This window comes from Danio rerio, chromosome 2 (genome assembly GCF_052040795.2).
Source record: "Danio rerio strain M-AB ecotype USA chromosome 2, GRCz13ab, whole genome shotgun sequence".
Classification (NCBI taxonomy): domain Eukaryota; kingdom Metazoa; phylum Chordata; class Actinopteri; order Cypriniformes; family Danionidae; genus Danio; species Danio rerio.
This window is the reverse complement of record NC_141022.1, coordinates 33,142,420-33,163,606: the sequence shown is the minus strand read 5'-3', so window position 1 is coordinate 33,163,606 and position 21,187 is coordinate 33,142,420. Positions and strand designations below refer to the sequence as shown.

The 21,187-nt window shown below is 35.6% G+C and overlaps 1 protein-coding gene across 11 annotated transcripts in view; it reads right to left on the bottom strand.

Moving 5' to 3' along the window:
• Positions 1–8,267, bottom strand: part of si:ch211-207d6.2 — a 99,873-nt gene extending 91,606 nt beyond the window's left edge. For all 11 annotated transcript variants that reach the window (XM_087240921.1, XM_087240933.1, XM_087240934.1 and 8 more), the window contains exon 1: positions 7,587–8,267. In XM_087240921.1, the coding sequence (XP_087097047.1) occupies positions 7,587–7,764 (178 nt within the window). In that variant the 5' untranslated portion in view covers positions 7,765–8,267. The remainder of the gene's footprint in view (positions 1–7,586) is intronic.
• Between the last annotated feature and the right edge of the window lie 12,920 nt (positions 8,268–21,187).

The window sequence follows — 21,187 nt, the reverse complement described above, 5'->3', positions numbered from 1 at the left end:
AACAACAACAAAAACGTAACCATGTCGACTTTGTAAATAAACATGCTTACTCTATTTCCATATGTATAACTTTTTGTCTTTGGTCAGTTTACTCAGTAGCTCACTTTTTAGTGTTGTACTTGTGATGCAGAGAGCTCACGTTCAAATCTGATGAATCAGTTTCATGATAAAAGATAAAAGTAATGAAATTCAAGGTAAAATTATGTGTTCGCAATGCACTTTTTAAAATGACTTTTGCTTTAGAAAACACTATTAATTGGGTTTAGGGAAGGGTTTTGCAAGAAAGAAGAACTGCATCTGAAACATACAACAAAATGGTCACACTTTACAATAAGGTTCATTAGTTAATGTTAAGTAATACATTTACTAACATGAACAAACACTGAACAATCCATTTACTACAGTATTTATTCATGTTAATAAACGTTAGTTAATGAAAATACAGTAGTTCATTGTTAGTTCATGTTAACTCATGGTGCATTAACTAATGTTAACAAGCATGGACTTGAATGTTAATAATGCATTAGTAAATGTTCAAATATGATTAATAAATGCTGTACAAGTGTTATTCATGATTAGTTCATGTTAGTAAATGCATTAACTAATGAACCTTATTGTAAAGTGTTACCAACAAAATATACTATAGGTAACATATTTCACATTAACAGAAATGTAGACAGTACCCTCTAGTGGATTTGTCATCTGAAACATGCAATGAAACGTAAATGGAGCAATGTATTTTATGTTTTGCAAAACTGGTCTAAGGCACATATTTCCAATTAGCTTGAGCTGCTATTATTGCTGGTCTCCTTACAATCCTTATTCACCTTGCAGGAGCAACCATCTGAATTGGTGGTCTTATTGGTTCAAGACTTCCGCTCTCATTTACTTCCATAACAGCTCATTTTGCTGCTTGACATTGCAAACTGATATTTTCTCATTATATTATTCTGCTTTGCCTGGATATTTATGCAAACACTTGCTTGTAAAGCAAGTAGTTAGACCGTTTTCTTTGGTTTATTATTCCTAGTCATTTCTTCCACAAGCAGCTAAATCGTAAGTTCTAAAACAATCACAAAGACGAGCGCACTTCCGCATTGAAGAATATGGTCAATACTAATACTGTAAGAAACTTTGCAAGTGCATGTCAGCTTTTTCTACTAACCATAACATTTTACTTTGGGACAGGTCGACAGAGCAAAGCCTCTTAGGTGTTTAAAAAAAACTGCTATTAGGACTTACTAAAGGCAAGCATTACAACATTGATGCTGAAAAGGTGTGGACACAGTGATTTATTCACTCAACTTTATAGCATATGAATCTGTAGTGGTTTCCCATTCAGGTGCAAGAGTTATGGGAGGAGAGTGTTATTGTAATACAGTTGAGGAGAATGCTAATGTTTGTGGTAGTAAGTTCACTACTTTTGATGACATCAAAAAGTATGCTGTAATCCGTCTTGCATCAGGGTTGTTAGCAGATTACATGCACCTTATTATACTTGTTTGTTTTGTGATCTAGTTTATGAGCAGTGTTGGAAATCATGAAATTGACCTGATGCACTTTATTCTTTAATTCGAGCATTGCCAGTAGATTATTTATTCTAACAACTTGACTGTCCTATCAGTGCCTGAAGCAACAACAAATAATAAAACTTGCTACTAGTAACTATATTTTAAGATACTAAAGAAGAAACATTGCTTTTATGAATAATTTTATTAAATGAGGATAGTCATTATTTAATCAGAACACTATCTTTGCTGGCACAAAAACAGTAAGTGGTTTTGAGTGAATGAACCGATAGAATAGTCTTATTTTGAGTAATAGTATCAAACGATATTTATTAATTACAAAATATGAAATAAAACATTAATTTACATTACGGATTGAAAGTACTTGATCTTGAATAAATATTTATAATAGACTTTACAATGTTACAATATTGCGGAGAAAGATCATGGGCTCTATTTTAACGATCTACAGGCAATGTTTAAAGCCCATGGCGCAAAAACATTAAGGGCATGTCAGAATCCACTTTTGTTATTTTAAGGATGAAAAAATATGCTTTGCGCCACAGCGCATGGTCTAACAAGGTTGTGCTTATTCTCTTAATGAATTATGGGTGTGTTTTGAGTATAACGTGCATTAAACCATCAGAGTTTCATCTGACATTCTATTTAAGAGTCAGTTGTGTCACACTATGAAAAAAACTGAATGCTTCACTAGCAAGGAAAACTTTTAAATAGACTATCTGCAGCGCAAGGATAAAGAATGAGCCTCCACCATTTGGCTTCTTTACTTTCTCTTTAATTTACATTTACACTTTCGTAGATAAGGAAACAGTGTTGTACGCACTCCACTGAAGTTATCCATTAGCCTACATACTGTAGTTAATTTGTTTGTTAAGCACAAATATTTGTTTCAAAACTATTTCTAAATTTAGTTCTAATTTCCAGCAAATGAATAAATAATTAATAATAACGAAGCGTGTTCAAAAAGCTGGGTTATATCTAAACACACGTCCTATTCTTATGCCCTATATGGTGATGCATATGTCTCCAAAGCTCAACAGGTGGACAAATCTAAATTAGTTTTTAATAAAATATAAAATATAAATATGCATATGATAAATAATACTGCTAATAATAATAACATTATACAAATGCAAATTGTCATGAATAAAAATAATAATAAATAAATAAATAAATAAATAAATAAAAAAAAAAAAAAAAAAAAAACCTGGACATGAAGAAGGCAAGAAGGTAGTGGTATTTATATTTATGTAAAAAAAAAAAAACTTTTTGTAACATTTTAATTCTTTATTATTTTAGTATTGCTGTACATCCTGTGTGTATTAAACAATGTGTAAGGACTTCAGACCAGCTTTTAGTTTGTCAATGGCATAGTCTATTTCAGTTAATCAAAATAGCAACGCATCTACAATGCACCTTAACACACTTCTTTTTTAGACCGGAACACCCAAGAGTCCACAAAGTGGCGCAAATGGATTTGCAATTTAAACGACTTGGGGTAAAACGTGAAAATTAGAGCTGCTATGGTCTGAAAATAGCAACAAATTATGCCATGCACGTCTAGCACTTTATTGTGCTGGGTGTATTATTACCCTACATATTTTTAGATTTGATGTTGTTTTTAGAATTTTTATTTTAATGCTTTTTTTGTACAAACTTACGTGCTTGAAATGACCAGGCCACACTTTTTTTCTCATTGAAGGGCTTTCACAAAAACAGGTGTGTCACAGGTGCACCTTTTGCTAAAACTGCAGTTTAAGTTCAGCTGAATAAGAAAAAAAAAATCATAATAAACGTGGTCTACAGTTGAGTGCACAGATAGCCACAAGAAAATAGACTTTAAAATTAGGTGGCTGCTCATGAAGGCAATTGGCGCTGCAGGTTTTTCAGAGGAATCTCTTTCTGCACATTTGGTTCATCTGAGGGTAGAGAGAGCTCTTTGGATTTTGTGCCTGTGGAAATGTCATGTTCTGCATCTGCAGCGGTGTGGCAGGATTGCCGCTGTCTCTGAGATAAATCTCTGTTTTAACAGACCTGACGGAGGGAATGGGTGACAGCAGGGGACAGTGCTCTCTGCCTTCAATCTCATACCTAGACAGTGTGAGTGAAAACCACTGAAGTGAAGGAAAACTATCTTGGCATTTGGAAAGTCACTGGAGACTGATAACATAAATAAGCACTATACATAAATAAATAAAAATCACTTTTGTAAAAGCAACAAAAAAAGCAAATTGCAATCAGTGTTTTAAAGAGGTAGCAATATATTTTCATTGTTTATATAACAATATCAGTGATATAAATATTATCTTTCTGAATTAGTAACATATTATTATAGTTTTCAGTAACTGTTTTCCAATGTATTATTATTTGATGTTTTTATTACCTGTAATTCAAAGTTATTATTATCTTTTTTATTTCAGTAGCCATTACTTCTGTTATCAGTGTCAAATATCTGTTTCTTATTATGCTGGTAACTTATATTTTTGTTGAAAACAGTTTAATGGTTTACAGTTAACGGTTTAAAACAGCGGATTGTCTTATGACTATCAGTATAAACTAAAAATAAACATTACCAGTTTAAAAACATAGTTTATGATTTAATGGGTGTTTTCCCTTGATTTAGACTTTGGAATTACAACCCCAAATCAGAATAAGTTGGGACAGTATGGCAAATGCAAACAAATAAATGAATGTAATGATTTCCAAATTTTGCAATTTTTATTGCAGACAATATAAACACACATATATTACATGTTTTGTCTGGTCAACTTCATTTCATTTGTCAATATAAACCCTTTCCTGTCACTCAGACCAGCAACACAAAGAAAGTTGGGACAGGAGCAATTTGGGGCTAGTAATCAGGTAAATTGGTTAAATAATGATGTGATTTAAAACAGGTGATATCAACAGTTGATTGTAATTATGATTTGGTACAAAAGCAGCATCCAAGAAAGGTCTAGTCCTTTATGAGCAAAGATGGGCAGGGGATATTCAGATTGCCATAAATATGTGTGAAAATTATTGTAATGTTTAAAAAAACAATGTTTCTCAAAAAAATGAGGAAGACATTTGGGTATTTCACCTTTAACAGTGCATAACATAATTAAAATATTATAATTAAAATAACTAAAGTGAGTAAAGAACAAGGGTGCAAGCCTAAGCTGAACAATTGTAATCTCTGATCCCTCAGGGGGTACTGTATCAAGAATCATCATTCATCTATAAGCGATATCATCACATGGGCTCAGGACTACTTTGGCAAACCTTTGTCAAGTAACACCATATATATCCACAAATACCAGTTTGAACTATGTTGACAGTGTCCAGAAGCACCCTCGACTTTTCTGGGCTCGGAGACATCTGAGGTTGACTATTACACAGTAGAAACGTGTATTGTGGTCAGATGAAACGGTATTTCAGGTATTTTTTGGGAGAAATTGATGATTTGTGTTCTGGACCAAAGAAAAAGATTATCCAGATTGTTACCAGCAACAAGTTCAAAAGCCAGGGTCTGTCATGGCAGAGTTTGTGTCAGTGCCCTTGGCAAAGGTAACTTGCACTTCTGTGATGGCACCATTAATGTTGGAAAGTACATAGAGATTTTGGAGCACAATTTGCTGCCTTCAAAAGACATATTTTCCAGGGAATGTGTGGTGTATTTTGAAGCCTAAAATGTGACAATGAAGACTCTTACCGTTGCTAAGCTAAAGATTTGTTTGCAGGAAGAATAGGACAAATTACACCAGAAATATTTCATCGCTTTGTGTCTTCAGTCCCTAAACATCTTTTAAGTGTTGTGAAAAAGAACGACAACATTAAACAGTTGTAAATGCATACGGTTTTGCAAAAGCCAAAATTGGAATTTGTGTTTATTTTGAAAAAAAAAAAAATTATATAATTACATGTATATAATCATGAGGATTACATAAAATGTGTTGTGTTGTCTGCAATACAAAGTAAACTTTGAAATCACAACTTTTTTCATTTTCTTTTTTATTTTTTATTTATACTGTCCCAACTTATTCGGATTTGGGGTTGTACATCATGAGACATTTACATTACCAGACACTACAATATATCATTTTAAACTACAAAAAAAGAAAAATCAAAAAAGTAACTTCAGTATAAAAAGTTGTCAGAGCAAAGACCATGGTGCTATAATGCAATAAAAATGTAATTAAAGTGAAAAACATCTAGAATCACAAGCTAAGGCAACTTTTCATTTATTTATTTTAGGTTACAGTGTACAACAGGGATGTCAAACTGAAGTGTGTTGGCCTTAAGGACTCCGTTTGATCAGGTGTGTTTACTTAGGGTTGGAACTAAACTGTGCAGGGCTGCGGCCCTCCAGAAATTGACATCCCTCATGTACAGTAACGTAGCAAAACCCAGCCTGCTTTATAGCTGTTCTGTACAAAGTATACAAAATATACTACTGGAATTTGATCTTAAATAAAATGACATGCTTGCTATGTGCTTTATAACTGCAGGACTTGCCTGAAAACTGTTCGTATTTTGAATTAATATGAAAAGATTTGTCATGACTTGCAGTGACAAACAACAAGAAAGTCATTTTTGGAAGGTGTTTGATATAATAGTAGTTGATCTGAGAAGCCTACGTTTCTGTACCCATTAGCTACCATGTGCTTTCTAAACTGACCTAATTAGAGCAGAGACAGTTACTCAAAACTTTTGCCTAACCGAACTGTCGTTCGTTTTAAAAGATTTACCCATTACCCATCACTGCACTATTTTGCAATCATCGCATATTTTCCTCTATAGTCATTTGCATTGGTCATTGCCATACAGAAATCTGAGATGATCTGCAAATTATTTTTTATGACAAACTTTATATTTGGATTTTACATACATAACATTTTTTTTTTACGGTTTAGGATGAACACATAAAGAGAAAAGAGTCAGTGAGCCAAAAGTTTGCATTGATTTTGGTTAATAATTATATAGTTTGAATAATCTTAGCTATATTTTAGTAAACCCATAAAGAAATCTGATATGGAAATACATGCAAAGTACATGTAATACAAAATACATGCAATTTCCTATAGGTTCATTTTAGATTTCACATAAATAAAATATGTAATATTTGCAACATATGTTCCTAATTTATATATATATATATATATATATATATATATATATATATATATATATATATATATATATATATATATATAGATATAGATAGATAGATAGATAGATAGATAGATAGATAGATAGATAAATAGATAGATAGATAGATAGATAGATAGATAGTTTGTCTAAATGTAGCAAAAAAACTGTTTTTTTTAATCACTGTTAGCTAAAGCTTAAAGTCAGTTAGCTTAGCTATAATTTAATATATTGTATGCAGTATAAAATACTGTATAAAATATTGGTAATATTTTTGCAATATATATATATATATATATATATATATATATATATATATATATATATATATAGGAACATATGTTGCAAATATTACATATTTTATTTATGTGAAATCCAGTATGAACCTATAGGTCATGTAATTTGCATGTATTTCCATATCAGATTTCTTTATGGGTTTACTAAAATATAGCTAAGATTTTTCAAACTATACAATCATTAACCAAAATCAATGCAAACTTTTGGCTCACTGACTCTTTTCTCTTTACGTGTTCATCCTAAACCGTTAAAATTTTTTTTTTTTTACTTTCTATGAAACTAGCTGAGAGTGGCTTGATAAGCAGTCACCAACAAGCAAGAAGATCAAGTGGTGTGAGAGAATTTGATAATGACAAAGGGAATGTAACTAATCAGCAAGAGCAGTGAGGGTCAAACCCCTGTCTTAATCCCCCTATATAGAGAGGGCATCAGCCAAACTATACAAGCGTGCTCATGTGCTGCAGTCAGGAATCGTTTACAATAGCTCTACAGACAGACATCTAAGCTGTAAGCATGTCTGAATGAGTGAATAGTGAATAGTTACATTTCTGATATTTTGTAGTAATACATTAGACAATTGCAAGACGACGTCAACACCAATTAGACTCATAAAGCGGCTAGTGGTAATACCTGAGTTAGAGCCCAATGGATTGGTGGCAGAAGGCTTCTGTGGTGGTCTGGATCTCAGGTTTCCTTCACTTCCAGCCCTCATTAGCCTCTCCCCAATGACCAGCATGTGTGAGCGGTTCCCCGCAGGGTCCTTTCGGGACTGCTTGGAGGGTTTGACCAGTCGTGAAGGTTTGGACATCTCTTCTCCTGAAGCACTCTTTCTTTTTCTTCTTCTTCTTTTTTTCGTTATCCAGAGGTATTGCTCTCACCTCCAATTCTATCCCAACTTTGAATCCAACTAATTCATCTGCTCTTCTTCTTTGTTCAATGTCAATCTCACTCTGAGGAATTCTGGAGGGTCGCACAAGTTAAGGAGTTGACCATCTGCACAGCTTGAGGCACTACAGTGAAGACACAACTGAACGCTTGAGAAACTGGACCATTGGAAGGGCTGTGGTTGTTCAACTCTCCTGCTATGCAGAAACGCTCAGCATGCTGATGCCTAATCACCTCTCCCGCTTTGGAGAAATGATCCTACTAATAATCCAGCACCGGGCAAGCATCAGGCTCTAATCTACTTGTGTAGTTGCTGGTGAAAACACAGTGCTCTTAATGCTGCTGTAATCTCTGTGTTTAGTCGCCATGCAGATTTAACCAGGGAGGCAGCAGGGATGATCACTGCGTGTCAGTTGCCTTCCTACTGCTGTGCATGCAGACCAGAGCCACAGCTAAGCCACAACCGGGCAGAGAGAGAGAGAGAGAGAGAGAGAGAGAGAGAGAGAGAGAGAGGAGAGAGAGATTTACTCCCATGTGCATGGCTGTGATAGGCTAAGAGTTCTAGTTACCTCCCTCCTTATTCCTATTCCTATCTATTCTTAAATAGAGAGTTACAGTCTGTCTCTTAGTCTGTCTATATTACAATACTCAGGTAGGCATGGAGTGTCTATACAATGCTCAGTTGACACTTAGGGGCCAAAGTGTGGCAAAAATATCCCACCACACCATTACAGCACTACCAGACTACTTTCAATACAAGGCTCAATAGATTCAATTCAATTCAATATAATTCAATTCAATTCATGTTTATTTCTATAGCACTTTTACAATGTAGATTGTATCAAAGCAGCTAAAACATGCAAGTTTTAGTAAATTGGAACTATATCAGTCCAGTTTTCAGAGTTGAAGTTCAGTTTAGTTCAGTGCAGTGTGGTATAATTTTCACTGCTGAAAGTCCAAACACTGTAGAACAAATCCATTGATGCGCAACTCCACAACTCCCAAACCAAGCAAGCCAGTGCGACAGCTGCAAGAAAAAAAAATTTAAATAAAAAAACTTCACCAATTGACAAAAGTGAAGAAAAAAAAAAAAATCCTATCATGGCTTCCCAATCATCCCCATCCACTGAACTGGCTCTATCACTCTTTCTCCAGTCCACCAATAGCTGGTGTGTGGTGAGCGCACTGGTGCCGTTGTCCTGTGGCAGCCGTTGCAAAGTGGATGCTGCACACTGTTGGTGGTGTGGAGAGACTCCCCCCCTCATAATTGTGAAGCGCTTTGGGTGTATGGCCATACACAGTAAATGCGCTATATAAATACACGCATTACATAACATTACTTGGGATCAGTCCAGGCAATTGAAACAAGTGTGAAAGCACCCATATTGTGACTCAAGCTGTCAAACTGATGTCAACTGACACTCCAAATCCAGAAACAGTTGGTTGAACTTTGATTGAAGACAAAACATGCTATCAACTTTATATATTAATTGTTGACCTAAAGAAAAACAATGTGTGATAGAAAAAAATTAATAAATGGTAAATTTTGATTTCACATAGTCTTTATTTGTTAAAGTGTCTGACTGTAGTATTGGTAACCTAGCAACCAGCAGCAAACAAGGCAAGCATAATGAAGTCACGTGGTTATAACGCCCCTTTTCTCACAACTGCAAAGCCACTTCAAACAAGCGTAAAAGCTAAAGGATTTTTTTTTTTTTCAGAAAAATTCTACATTAATACAGGGTGATGGAAACCTAGCTAATCCAAAAGTTGAAACAAATTGACTCACCACGTGACCCTTTTTCAATCTTTAGTTGTCCAGTTTTTGTTAGCCCATGTAGACTGTAGTCTCAAACTGCTGTTCTACTTAGCTGACAGAGCTTTTACCAGTGCATTCTTCTGCTGTTGTAGCTGATTGCAAGTTTGATGTGCTCTGCATTCAGAGACGCTCTTCTAGCTGTGTCAAATATAATAATGCAAAAACTAAATACAAGTTTTGTCATGAAATCAGTGGCCTGCTGGTAGGTCCTATCCAGTCGCATTGGCAACCAGCGAGCTTGCTCCTCTACATTTAAATATTTCTATATATACATTAAAGTTTTGTCAATCTGCAGCACATTTTTTGAAATCCTCCTCCACCCCAGCTCCACCTGTTTGTAGATCTGCTATGTTTTTTTATGGATGTTATGTGTGCAGCAGCAGTCTGTTATATGACAGTACAGTAGCAATTCTCTGTTCTTGCTCTGCATCAGAAATCAAAGCAGCAGCAGGGTAGCAGATCTATGTTGCCAAGAGCAAACATATAAATGTTGCCATATACTGTACATGTATACTGAGTTTTGATGACATAACTAAAGTAATAGAAGTTATAAACAGTGAAAGTCAGTCCAAGGCACTCGATAAATGTGGAAAAATATATTTTAAAAAATCTTCATTGACATGGATATTCCTTAAAGAGATGCTCTTCTGCATACCTCGGTTGTAACGAGTGGTTATTTGAATTACTGTTGTTTTATCAGCTCGAAACAGTCTGGTCATTCTCCTCTGACCTCTTGCATCAACAAGACATTTACACCCACAGCACTGCTGCTCATTGGATATTTTCTCTTTTTCGGACCATTCTCTATTAATCCTAGAGATATTTGTGCGAGAAAATCCCTGTAGATAAGCAGTTTCTGAAACACTCAGACCAGCCCGTCTGGCACCAATAACCATACTATGTTCAAAGTCATTTAAATCAGCTTTCTTCCCCTTTCTGATGCTCGGTTTGAACATCTTGACCATGTCTACATGCCTAAATGCAATAAGTTGCTGCCATGTGATTGACTGATTTGAAATTTTTGTTTCCAAGCTGTTGGACAGGTGCACCTAATAAAGTGACCAGTGAGTGTAAGTTTTGATTCATTATCTAAAGTTTAAATGAGAATGTAATGAATGTACAACAGAATCACTATCCTGCAAATGAGGTGCACAGATCCGCACTCTGAGGTACTCTATATTTAACCATTAACATTCATTTCATTTTAGCACACTTAAAAATAGTGTTGTTAATGCTTACTCAAAATATGGTGGGAGGTAATGTGACAATGATTCTGTTTTGCACCTCGTGTTGAATGTCTGCAACATCACTCCATGCATCCAAGGCAGAAGGTTCATAATTGATTTTCTCACTTTTTATGCTGACAAATATCTGCCACCAAGTTTTAACACTAAGTGTACAGTCTACAACTTGTCCTAAAAAGGCTGAAAAACTCCAGCAGATATTGCAAACAATATATCTATTACTCAAAACAATAAATGTTGCAGCAAAAAAAGCATTCCTCTGGCTAAAGCTATTATTCTCTTCAATTCCCCTCTGGAGTGACTCTGAACTAAACCAGAGCAAGGGATGGAGAAGAGTGATGAGATTGCTGAATGATTATGCTGCAGGAATAAAAGGGTCTTTAACAAGAACTATCAGCTTTTGGGGAGTACAATATTACAGTACAGAACCAATTCATAATCACATATGTTGTGTTCAGAGTTATATGAAACAGTTTAGAGGAGTTTTTCAGCATGAGCCAGAGTTTGTAATTGGGATGACTGCTCATATGAGAGCTGTTCACATGTGTGTTTATACTAGTTGTGAGATATGTGTTAATTAACAGTTTGTTCTGTACATTTGTTTAGATACATCTTTAATATATGCTTCTACTAACCACTCTGCAGTAGCAGTACTGATATGATATATACATACAGTTGAAGTCATAATTATTAGCCGCCCTTAGACTTTTTTCTCTTTTTTAATTATTTCCCAAATAATGTTTACCAGAGCAAGGAAATTTTCACAGAATGTCTAATAATATCTTTTCTTCTGGAGAAAATCTTATTTGTTGTATTTCGGCTAGAATAAAAGCACTTTTTAAATTTTTTAAACAACATTTTAAGGTCAAAATTATTAGCCCCTTTGGGCTAATTCTTTTTCCGATAGTCTACAGAACAAACCATCGTTATACAATAACTTGCCTATTTACCCTAACCTGCCTTGCTAACCTAATTAACCTAGTTAAAGCTTTAAATGTCACTTTAAGCTGTATAGAAGTGTCTTGAAAAATATCTAGTCAAATATTATTTACTGTCATCATGGCTAAAATAAAATAAATCAGTGATTAGAAATGAGTTCTTCTCTCCATTAAACAGAAATTGGGTAAAAAAATAAACAGGAGGGCGAACAATTCAGGGGGCTAATAATTCTAACTTCAACTGTATATATTGTTTTAAGGGTCTATGTAGTAAGAGATTTGATCAGTATTTAGAACATAGCTACTGCCCAAAACATAGCTACTACCAAATATGATGTTTTCATACATGTCCTAAATCTATGTTAAAATCTTTTCCATGTGTTAGTATCAAGCTCAATTAAATCTGACCCGTAATGGGATAGTGCATCTAAATTTAGTATCATATATTCATCCTGTCTTGTTTTAATGTTGTTTTCTACGTGGAGTTATCCCAGTGTGCACCTTTATGTAGTCAATTGTAAACACTGTCTATTGTTTACCTTGATGTAAAAATTACATCAAGTTGACATCTAACATTGGCGTCAAACAACATGTTAAAAATCAGTTATAGGATTTTCCCGTAATCAATTTTTGATTTATTTTTTGATGTTGAAGGTTGAAACTTTCAGATAAATGAAACCTTTGTTAAGTTAAAATAATTTTTGGTGGTCAAAAGGTCATCAATGAGTGGATATTAAATGGACCTCAAGTGTCAGTTTGCATTGTCGAATTGTTTGTTATGTATTTTTTAATGTTTTATGGAAATCAAGGTGCCTGCTGGGATATAATCAACATAAGCTCATTCTGAAAATGTAGCCCTATATACGTTTCTGGATATCACAAATTATGTAGCTAGAGCTACGTATGGCTGCATTTTGTCTTTAAAACGAATGCTATGGGGCGGTATGACGCCAATCCTTTTCTCGCTTCCTACTGCTACCTGCATGTGGATGACTTTTTTGCTGCTACCAGTTTTGTCCGTAAAGAACGTTTTTTAGAAAACAGTCAATCCGTGCTTTTTAAAATACTATTGATTGGGTTTATGAAAGGGGGATGGTGGGGGTATCAGTCAGTTGGTCAGTCAGTTAGTCAAGAATACTCAAAAGGGTAGCATCACTAATGCACAGTCATACACAAAGGCAATCGATCAAGGCAGGATTTTCTTTAAACCCTACAATGAATTTAGTTTTTATTTTCACCAAGCCTTAAGTACATTCACAGAACACAAAGTATACAGCGTGGTATGTCATTCACAAAAATATTATTGCTGACTGTTCAAATCAGGGTACCAAAAGTCAAATAAGGAGGTTAATTAGGGCTAATAAAACAGGGAATAACAACAAATATTTCCTTTTTTATTAACATAAGGGGTGGTGGCCAGTATTACAGGGTTTCCATTAGGGATGTCCAGATTCGATCACGTGATAGAAAATCGGGCCCGATCACCCCGTTTCAGACTCAATTGAAATCGGATGTTACATCCCGATCAGGACTCAATAAATATGAATATATTTATTCTAATCATTTTTTAAACACATCTATAGTTATGCGTTGGCACAGAGTTAGACCTCTTTCTTGACTTCACACTGAAACAGCAACACGTTTGGCATGACATCTCTTTTTTTGCAGAGACGCTATTGGTTAAATGCCGGCACAGTAGAACAGAGAAGCAGCTTGAAGTGGAAAGCGTGAGTATGCCTGCGGTCTGGAAGTATTACAAAGTTAATGATGACAACATTGACAAAGCAAACTGTGAGATACAGTATGTAAACTTGGGATTGACTGCCAGGTGTTTTAAGTTGAGGTGCTATTAGTTTTTATATTAGATTTTTTTATATTGCACTAAAGTCCAAACGTGTTATTTATGTCTTATTGATGTTACTTATGTCTTGATTGTTCAAGCTACCTCACAGAAGTGCTCTGTTTGTTAACAGTTGTTGAATGTAAAAATAAGGTGAAATAAATAAAAATAATGATCATCCTGGATCTGTTTCATCGCTCTACTTTAATTCTTTTTTTTATCTAATATAGATATTGGCAGGTACTCAAAATCAAATGACTCAGATTCAGACTTGAGGGCAAAACATCTGATCGGGACATCCTTGTTTCCATGGCTCATAGAATTTCTAGAATATCATGAGTTTTTAAAAGTTCTATTGAAAGGCACTGAAAATGATTTTTTTTTGTCCAATCCATGGAATATCAGGGGCTTTTGTGTTGCTTTATATTTTAGTTTACTTTTAACAAAATGACATTATTCTAAATCTTTTTATATACTGTTTCAGAAGTTTTGCCTATTGCTCCCATAAACGGGCAGTCATTTTTCAAATACAGTAATCAAGCTGCACCTGTTAACTAAAGCAAACATTTTAGGATAATGTACATTTCAACAGCTTTGGCTACAAAAACAATCACTTCAAAGTTCCTTGTTTCTTTTCTTTTCAAATTTTGAAGTAAAGTATACTTTGTTGATCGCATAATGGATATTAAATTCATGGAAAATGGTATGCTAAGCGCAACATCAGCGTCCGTTCATTGTAGGCCGTAGAAATTCAGCTTTTTAGGGCGTACTCACACTATGTACAGTTGCCTTGAACCGGCTGAAGCACGCTTGTCTCCTCCTCCAGTCTCCCCCGATGGCCCACACTCACATTGAGCATGCTTACGTCATCAATGATGCGCTGTTCAGTAAGAAGTGATATCATTTTAGTCATTTGATATGCAGTCAAATATTTAGCTGAACAGATCTGCCACTTTTGACGCTCATAAACAATCATAAAGGCCTCATGCTGCAGTCATTAGGAGGTTTGCTAAAGGTGCAGCTGTTGTGTAGTGAGGGGTTTGCATCTTTAATAATCTACGACAGTTTGCGTCCATTGAACAGTAAGAATGATTAATAAACACACATGAAACAGTCCAATAAATGTCACGTCTTATCTTCAGTTTCAAGCTCAGGTGTGCTTTGCCCTCACACTACAAGCGTACTGCACCAAATCCCAAGTGAACTACGCTCTGGCACACTTCTTCCAACTGGGCCGGCCAACTGAACTGTGCCTTAGCCCAATTCAGAGCACTAACACTTCTCAAACTATCCAGGAGACGGTTCTGGGCACGGTTCGGATAGCATAATGTAAGTACACTCAATGAAAGTCTGGAAAAAGACAGGGAAATTGACATAAAAGTAGGAACCCTGGAATTACCACCAAAATATGTAGAGATTCATACTCTGGACGTTCAACAGAAGCACAAGAATTTGGGAAAGATTTGAAGATCTCTTTTTGTGTGTTTTAAGCACATCCAGTAGTAAAAGGACACTGTGGTCAAAAAAGCCAACATTTCAGGTGTGTCATAACACATGCAAGAAGCGATGGAATATGCACCATCCCGAATGTTTTAAATCAGCCATAGCCTGCAGCCATGCAACGTCTTGTTTCTCAGATTAAAAGAACGACAATCCACATCTTCCTCTGTTATAGCCAAAAATACATCCACATGTAGCTAAACTCAACTCATAGATGCACCAAACTTCTCTTGTCGTCACAACAATTAGGTGATGCCCATGTCTCCCTGCCCCCTCTGGCATGTTTTTGTGTCTGTCATGGGTTACTGTGCTCTAATCTGTGCCAAAAATATCTCCCAAGCACATGGTCCAGGGAGTTCATGCTGTCATGGTTCTCTGAAGAACAGGAATAAAATGGCTTTAATAGGTGTTTATTTTCAGCCCACCCTCAGTTCACTTGAGAGCAGGCCTGAGGTCTAAAGAATGAAAGCAAACAGACGTGAAGGAACATAGGATACTATAGGTGTATACTCATCTCATGAAGGTTTGACTCGTCAGCCTGTCAGCAACGGCTGGAGTTGATTTTATTCAGACGTACACATTGAGCAGTCCTGCCAGAACAGACTACCCATCAACTCTTCTGTCAGTGCTGTCATATCAGAACAAAACTGGGTGTCTGATTTTATTATTTGCCATGTGGGTTAGGAAGAGGTCACAGAGACGCTGACCACACTGCAGTTTTTAGTCTTTACAACATCTTCCTTGTGGTGCACATGCTTATGTGTTGATCCTGCTTGGCAAATGTTTTTATTGATGTATTTATAATTGTAAAGGATGTTACATCAATAGGTGGCAACAAGTGTCAATTACTCAACCCAGGCTCATTCTGAAAATGTACTGCTATAAACATTTTTGAAGAGCAGCACATACATCTCAGGATCTACATCTTTTTGCAGTTTTTGCAAATCCGACAGAGGCCGCTGTGTAAATTTTTTGAGATCTCAAATGTCTCTCTTGAATGTCATTCGCATCTGCTGTTCTCACATAAATCCATCAGAGGTGCTGTTGACTGACTGACTGATCAACTGACCCACCTTCCTTCTTCCCTAAACCCAACCAATGTTTTCAAAAGCACCGATTGAGTCAACCATCCACTTTTCTAAACCCAACCAACAGTTTTAAAAAGCAATCCAGAAAAAGAAAAGCCCTCACCTGATTTTACCATGTTTTCAGATTTTACCACATTCTGACCCTGTTATTTACTTGTTTATTTATATTTTTGGCTTCCTTTTTGTCTTACCCATTTTCTGGAATTGTTTGTCGCTGGACTCGAACACCACTGTCGTGGTCAACTCCTCTCTACATCTCAAGTACGACGTGCATGGCAAACTACTGGACAAACTGGTAACAGTGGAAAAGCCATCCATATGAAGGGAAGCACTCAGCTGGTAAGCACGAACAAGATTGTACCTCTGGCTACTTAATTCGCAATCTCCAGAAATGTAGTTAGGGCTACATTTTTAGAATGAGTCTATGGATGCTTTCACGCTTGTTTCAATTGCCTGGACTGACTCCAGTTTAATTGTCCCCCCTTGCTACTTTCTCGGTTAATTTATATCCACACTATCTTTTTCCTTCTGAACCCCGGTACACTTGCATCATCAAGCTGCTGTTGTGTGTATCAGTGTTGCTAGGTGATGGACATGAAAGCTAAACACCAAAATGGAAAGACGTACGCACATCGCAGTCGTTTTGCTTATAATAAATCTTTTGGTTTTGGAAATGCAGAAAGCAACTACCTATGTGCCACAAAAATGCTATAAACATTCAGAGCATAACTAGATGTGTGCAGAAGCTGTTTTTGGAAGAGACAAGTGGCCATTATCACTGTGATTGCCCTGACTCAGTCCCGCTTGTCACCAAGGTACAGAACGTGATACAACATTGTTATTATGAAAACGATAGTTTGTTGTACTGTTGGCGGTTCACTTCTGTTATTTGGCATGATTGCATTCATACCAGAAGTACCGGACCAGAGTACACATGAACCGTACCTCTGACCACCTCTTTCAGGCAGACTTGGGTACAGTTCGTGCGTGCCCACCCGAGTTCAGAAGACACGTTTACACTAGCTAAATGTACCTTACTCTAAGGACAAACGAACTCAGGTGCAGACCAAAAGTGCTAGTGTGAAAGCACCCTATGTTGCAACTACTGCATTAGCAGTTTTAAACTGTGTAGTATTTCAAACTTTATTCACAATTATTAAAATGAAATATTTTTATCATATAAATAAGTATAAATATGTGTAGAAAGTGTTAGTAATGCGTCCACTGTGTTGATGTCATTTGGGTTCTCTTCACTTACACTAACATGAATACTATGGCTTACCTACTTTCTTATTTATATAGTATGAAAGTAGGCATAAACAAACGCAATGTTTATGAGTGAATCTAAAAGACATTTGTTTAAATACACAGATTCCTTCTGAAATAAAAGACGAAAATTCATTGAAATTCAACTGAAACTGAATTCATAGTCATTGAATTATTCATCCAACTCTTATCAAAATACACTTCTGCCTTGGGATGCTTAGAGAAAAAATATTTTTCTTTCTGTGCACTTTGTTACTAACTACTTTCAGTGCAGGGCAAAAACTAGGTACTATTTTCTACAATGTGTAATTTATCTATAATATTTAAAGATTTTATACTGAGCTGTTTTGGATTGGTAATGTGCATTGCTAAACACTTAATTTAGGCCAATTTAAAAGTGATTTTCTAAGGATTTGTATTTTATGTCCTAAAAAGCTTTTAGGAAAGCATAAAGGTGCTATGTGTAAGTTTTTGACTCTTCTAAAGCATAAAAATACCACACTATGTTTGCAGATATTTAAGAAATATACTAAGTGAATATAGGTGTTTTTTTTAAAAAACAATGCTAAAGTGAGATATTCTGCTTTGACAATGTGTTTTCCGTGCTGAAATGTCTGTTTTGGTTTTGGCATTAGCATGAGTTTCACATGAGTTGGTTATTAATTAGCTAATAATATAAATATTACGAAATAAACATTAGGTAAGCAGGTTACATTATAAATGTCTGCCCATGCAACATGCTGCGTGACGAGATTAGCAGTGATAAGCCCTTTGGCTATTTGCACTAGACAAAACATGACACAAATTTAAATACAGCCATTCAGAAGCAAAAAGTATGCACTCACTGCACTCCAACGAAATGGTAAGGTTTATAATTTAATTAATACATCTTAAACTGCTTTAATGTTATTAATTGTACATGCTAAATAACTGATATGTGTTGGCTTGCACATAGTCACAGTTTTAAAGTTTAATTTCAAACAGTCGATTTTATTTTAAAGGTCTGAGGTGAACTATCTGCTGCTGCTTTCAGTATATGCCAATAAATGCCATGTAAAATGGCATGCAAATTCACATTATTATCATTTAACACTGAATAAAGCACATGAGGTGTACCTGAGGTGATCATTGTCATAGATTTCTGTTGTTCAACTGCAAGAAATAGAAGCTGTTTCTAAAATATAAATTTCAGGTGTTGGTTAGGACAAAAACTCCTTTTAATATGGAAAATATTCCTTCAATTGTTTTGTTACTTTTTATTTTGAACACGACTTAAGGATCGCTAGTTAAGCACACTCCTGTTAGTGTCATCAATCTGGAAATCTGCTCTTGCGTGCTTTGAAACAAGAGTGCAATACCTAGTTCAGCCACTGGGTGTCAAGCTTACTGCACCTTTAATTATTCAGCTTTCATTTGATGTATAAATCTACATTTCTAATAAAATAATAAAGTAAATACATTTTTGAATGGTTTGCTGGTCCAGGGTCAAGTTTATCAAGTTTTGTCCATAAAATGAAATTTAAAAAAAAATACATATAAGAGCTAAAAAGCAATTCTTTTGTCATTGATGTTAAGTTAACATACTGATGCAGTTATTAGAGAATGAGGGTCTTTGTGTTTTTGTTTTATTTGATTAGATTTTTGGATTTTGTAGGCTATAAAGTATTTTGAAATAACCAAAATCTTTGTTTAATGAAACTGTTGGAAAAAAGGAATATATTTTTTATTATTTTTGTCTCTTTTTCTTTTCATCAAACAATTATTGATATTGGTCATTTAAGGGTCGTATATTAACTGAACTTCTACTGTTGCATGCGGGATGCTGTGCATACTAATTAGCATTTTTTTGCAGAAGTAGATAAATGTCAACGCAATCTCACTGCAAATCGTAACTTTTTGATTTAGTGGCTAATTTGTATGAATTTGTGCAATCACCCAATGAGGGTCGGGGTTAGGGGTGGGGTTGGGTGCCATGCCTCTTTTTTTAAAATTGCACATTTTCATACGACTGAACTTGTACGAATTCGTACGAATTAGCCACTAAACTGACAAAACGTAAAATACTTACGTCTCCTCATGAGATCAAAATTAAATTCAGCTCGGCAAAAACTTCCTGTCTGAAGAAAGGTATTAAAGCTAAACACAGAGCACAGAAAGTCTTATGCTTTTATTGTTGTGCAGAGAATTCATAGAAAAAGAGGACTTATGTCTGGGGTGCGGCCAATGGAGAACTGGACAATGACTGACAAATGACGAATTTCCCTAAACTCCACCTGTTAATATCAGCTGCCTATATAAGTTGAAATTAGGAAATGAAAACTGTTGCGCACCTCCTTAATGTAACTTTTGCATTGCATTGAGGAAAACAGAATTCTGTGAATCGAATTACTCATTTGTATCCAATAAATTGTTTCGATTTTTGACACTGAAGAAAACTGTAATGTAGTTCAGACCAAATCATAACAGACCAGTGTTTAAATAATTAAGTATGCAATCTGAAAAAAAATTAAATGCTAGTTTAAGCACTGCAAAAGGGTCAAGAAACTGATTTTCAGTTTGGTTACTGAAGTTTAGTTTCTGAAGGGGTTAGGCAAAACAAGAAACAGCAGCACCACAATTATATAGTTCAGTGAGCCACATTACAGATTTATTAGATCATTTGAGAGGTTACTTCAGGGCTGAGAGCCTTTCTGCCACCCTGTGCAAATATCCAACACCATTTCAATTTGAGGGAAACATGCGTAATTACACAACGTCCTATTTCCTGTCTTTAAATCTGAACCAGTCTTCCATGATGATTCTCTTTCCCTCTTCTCTGTTTAAAGAGAACGGGCAGTTCTCCATCCCTGATTGTCTAAGTAAGTTATCAGGAAATGAGTTTTCCTCCTCTTAATTTAGTTTGCCTTTGCTAGGAGCCAATGGGTAGGTACACACACATACACACTTGACTGATCTTTGTACTTGCAATGTGTGTCTGCAGAGCCACATGTTCATAAAAGGAAGCAAGCGACTATGGGTACAGACATGCTTATGGGTTATTGATTTTTTTTTTTTTACCAAGCTCAGCCATGGAGACAGATAGCCAAGTAAATCCAGCAGGTGTCCAGAGGAAAAGCCACAGTGGCAGGTGGAGTTCACTATAGGGAGAAAACTGTATTCCTTCCTATGTTTTTTTTCCATGAGCCACAGTAATTTTAATGTCACCTTCATACTCACAGACAAGATAAAATAGATCCCTATCTCCTCTTGGGTTGAAATGCCGAAGCTGTGTCACGGTCAAAAATAGGCCATTCTTGACTTCCCTGAGAAAGTCTGAATAAGTGAACACTGCACTTGCTTAGAAAATACTGCATGTCTCCTACCCCAAGCTGCTTATTGTGGCTACACTTGCTAGGAGACACAATAAGGCATCGCTGTAGCATACGGCTAAAGATGTATAACAATTCTTTCATTTTATCCACTTTTAATCTTTCCAGTAAATGGATTAACAGTTTTGGGATTTATAAAGGCAGAATACGGGACTAATCTGAGGAGAGAGGAAGGTGGGCACAAGTTGATAGTTTTAGGAATGATTCATGCTAGTGGGGTACCATCAGTATAAAAATCCATTTATTTTCTAAACCGATTGCGCTGTATACGGTAGTGGGGAAG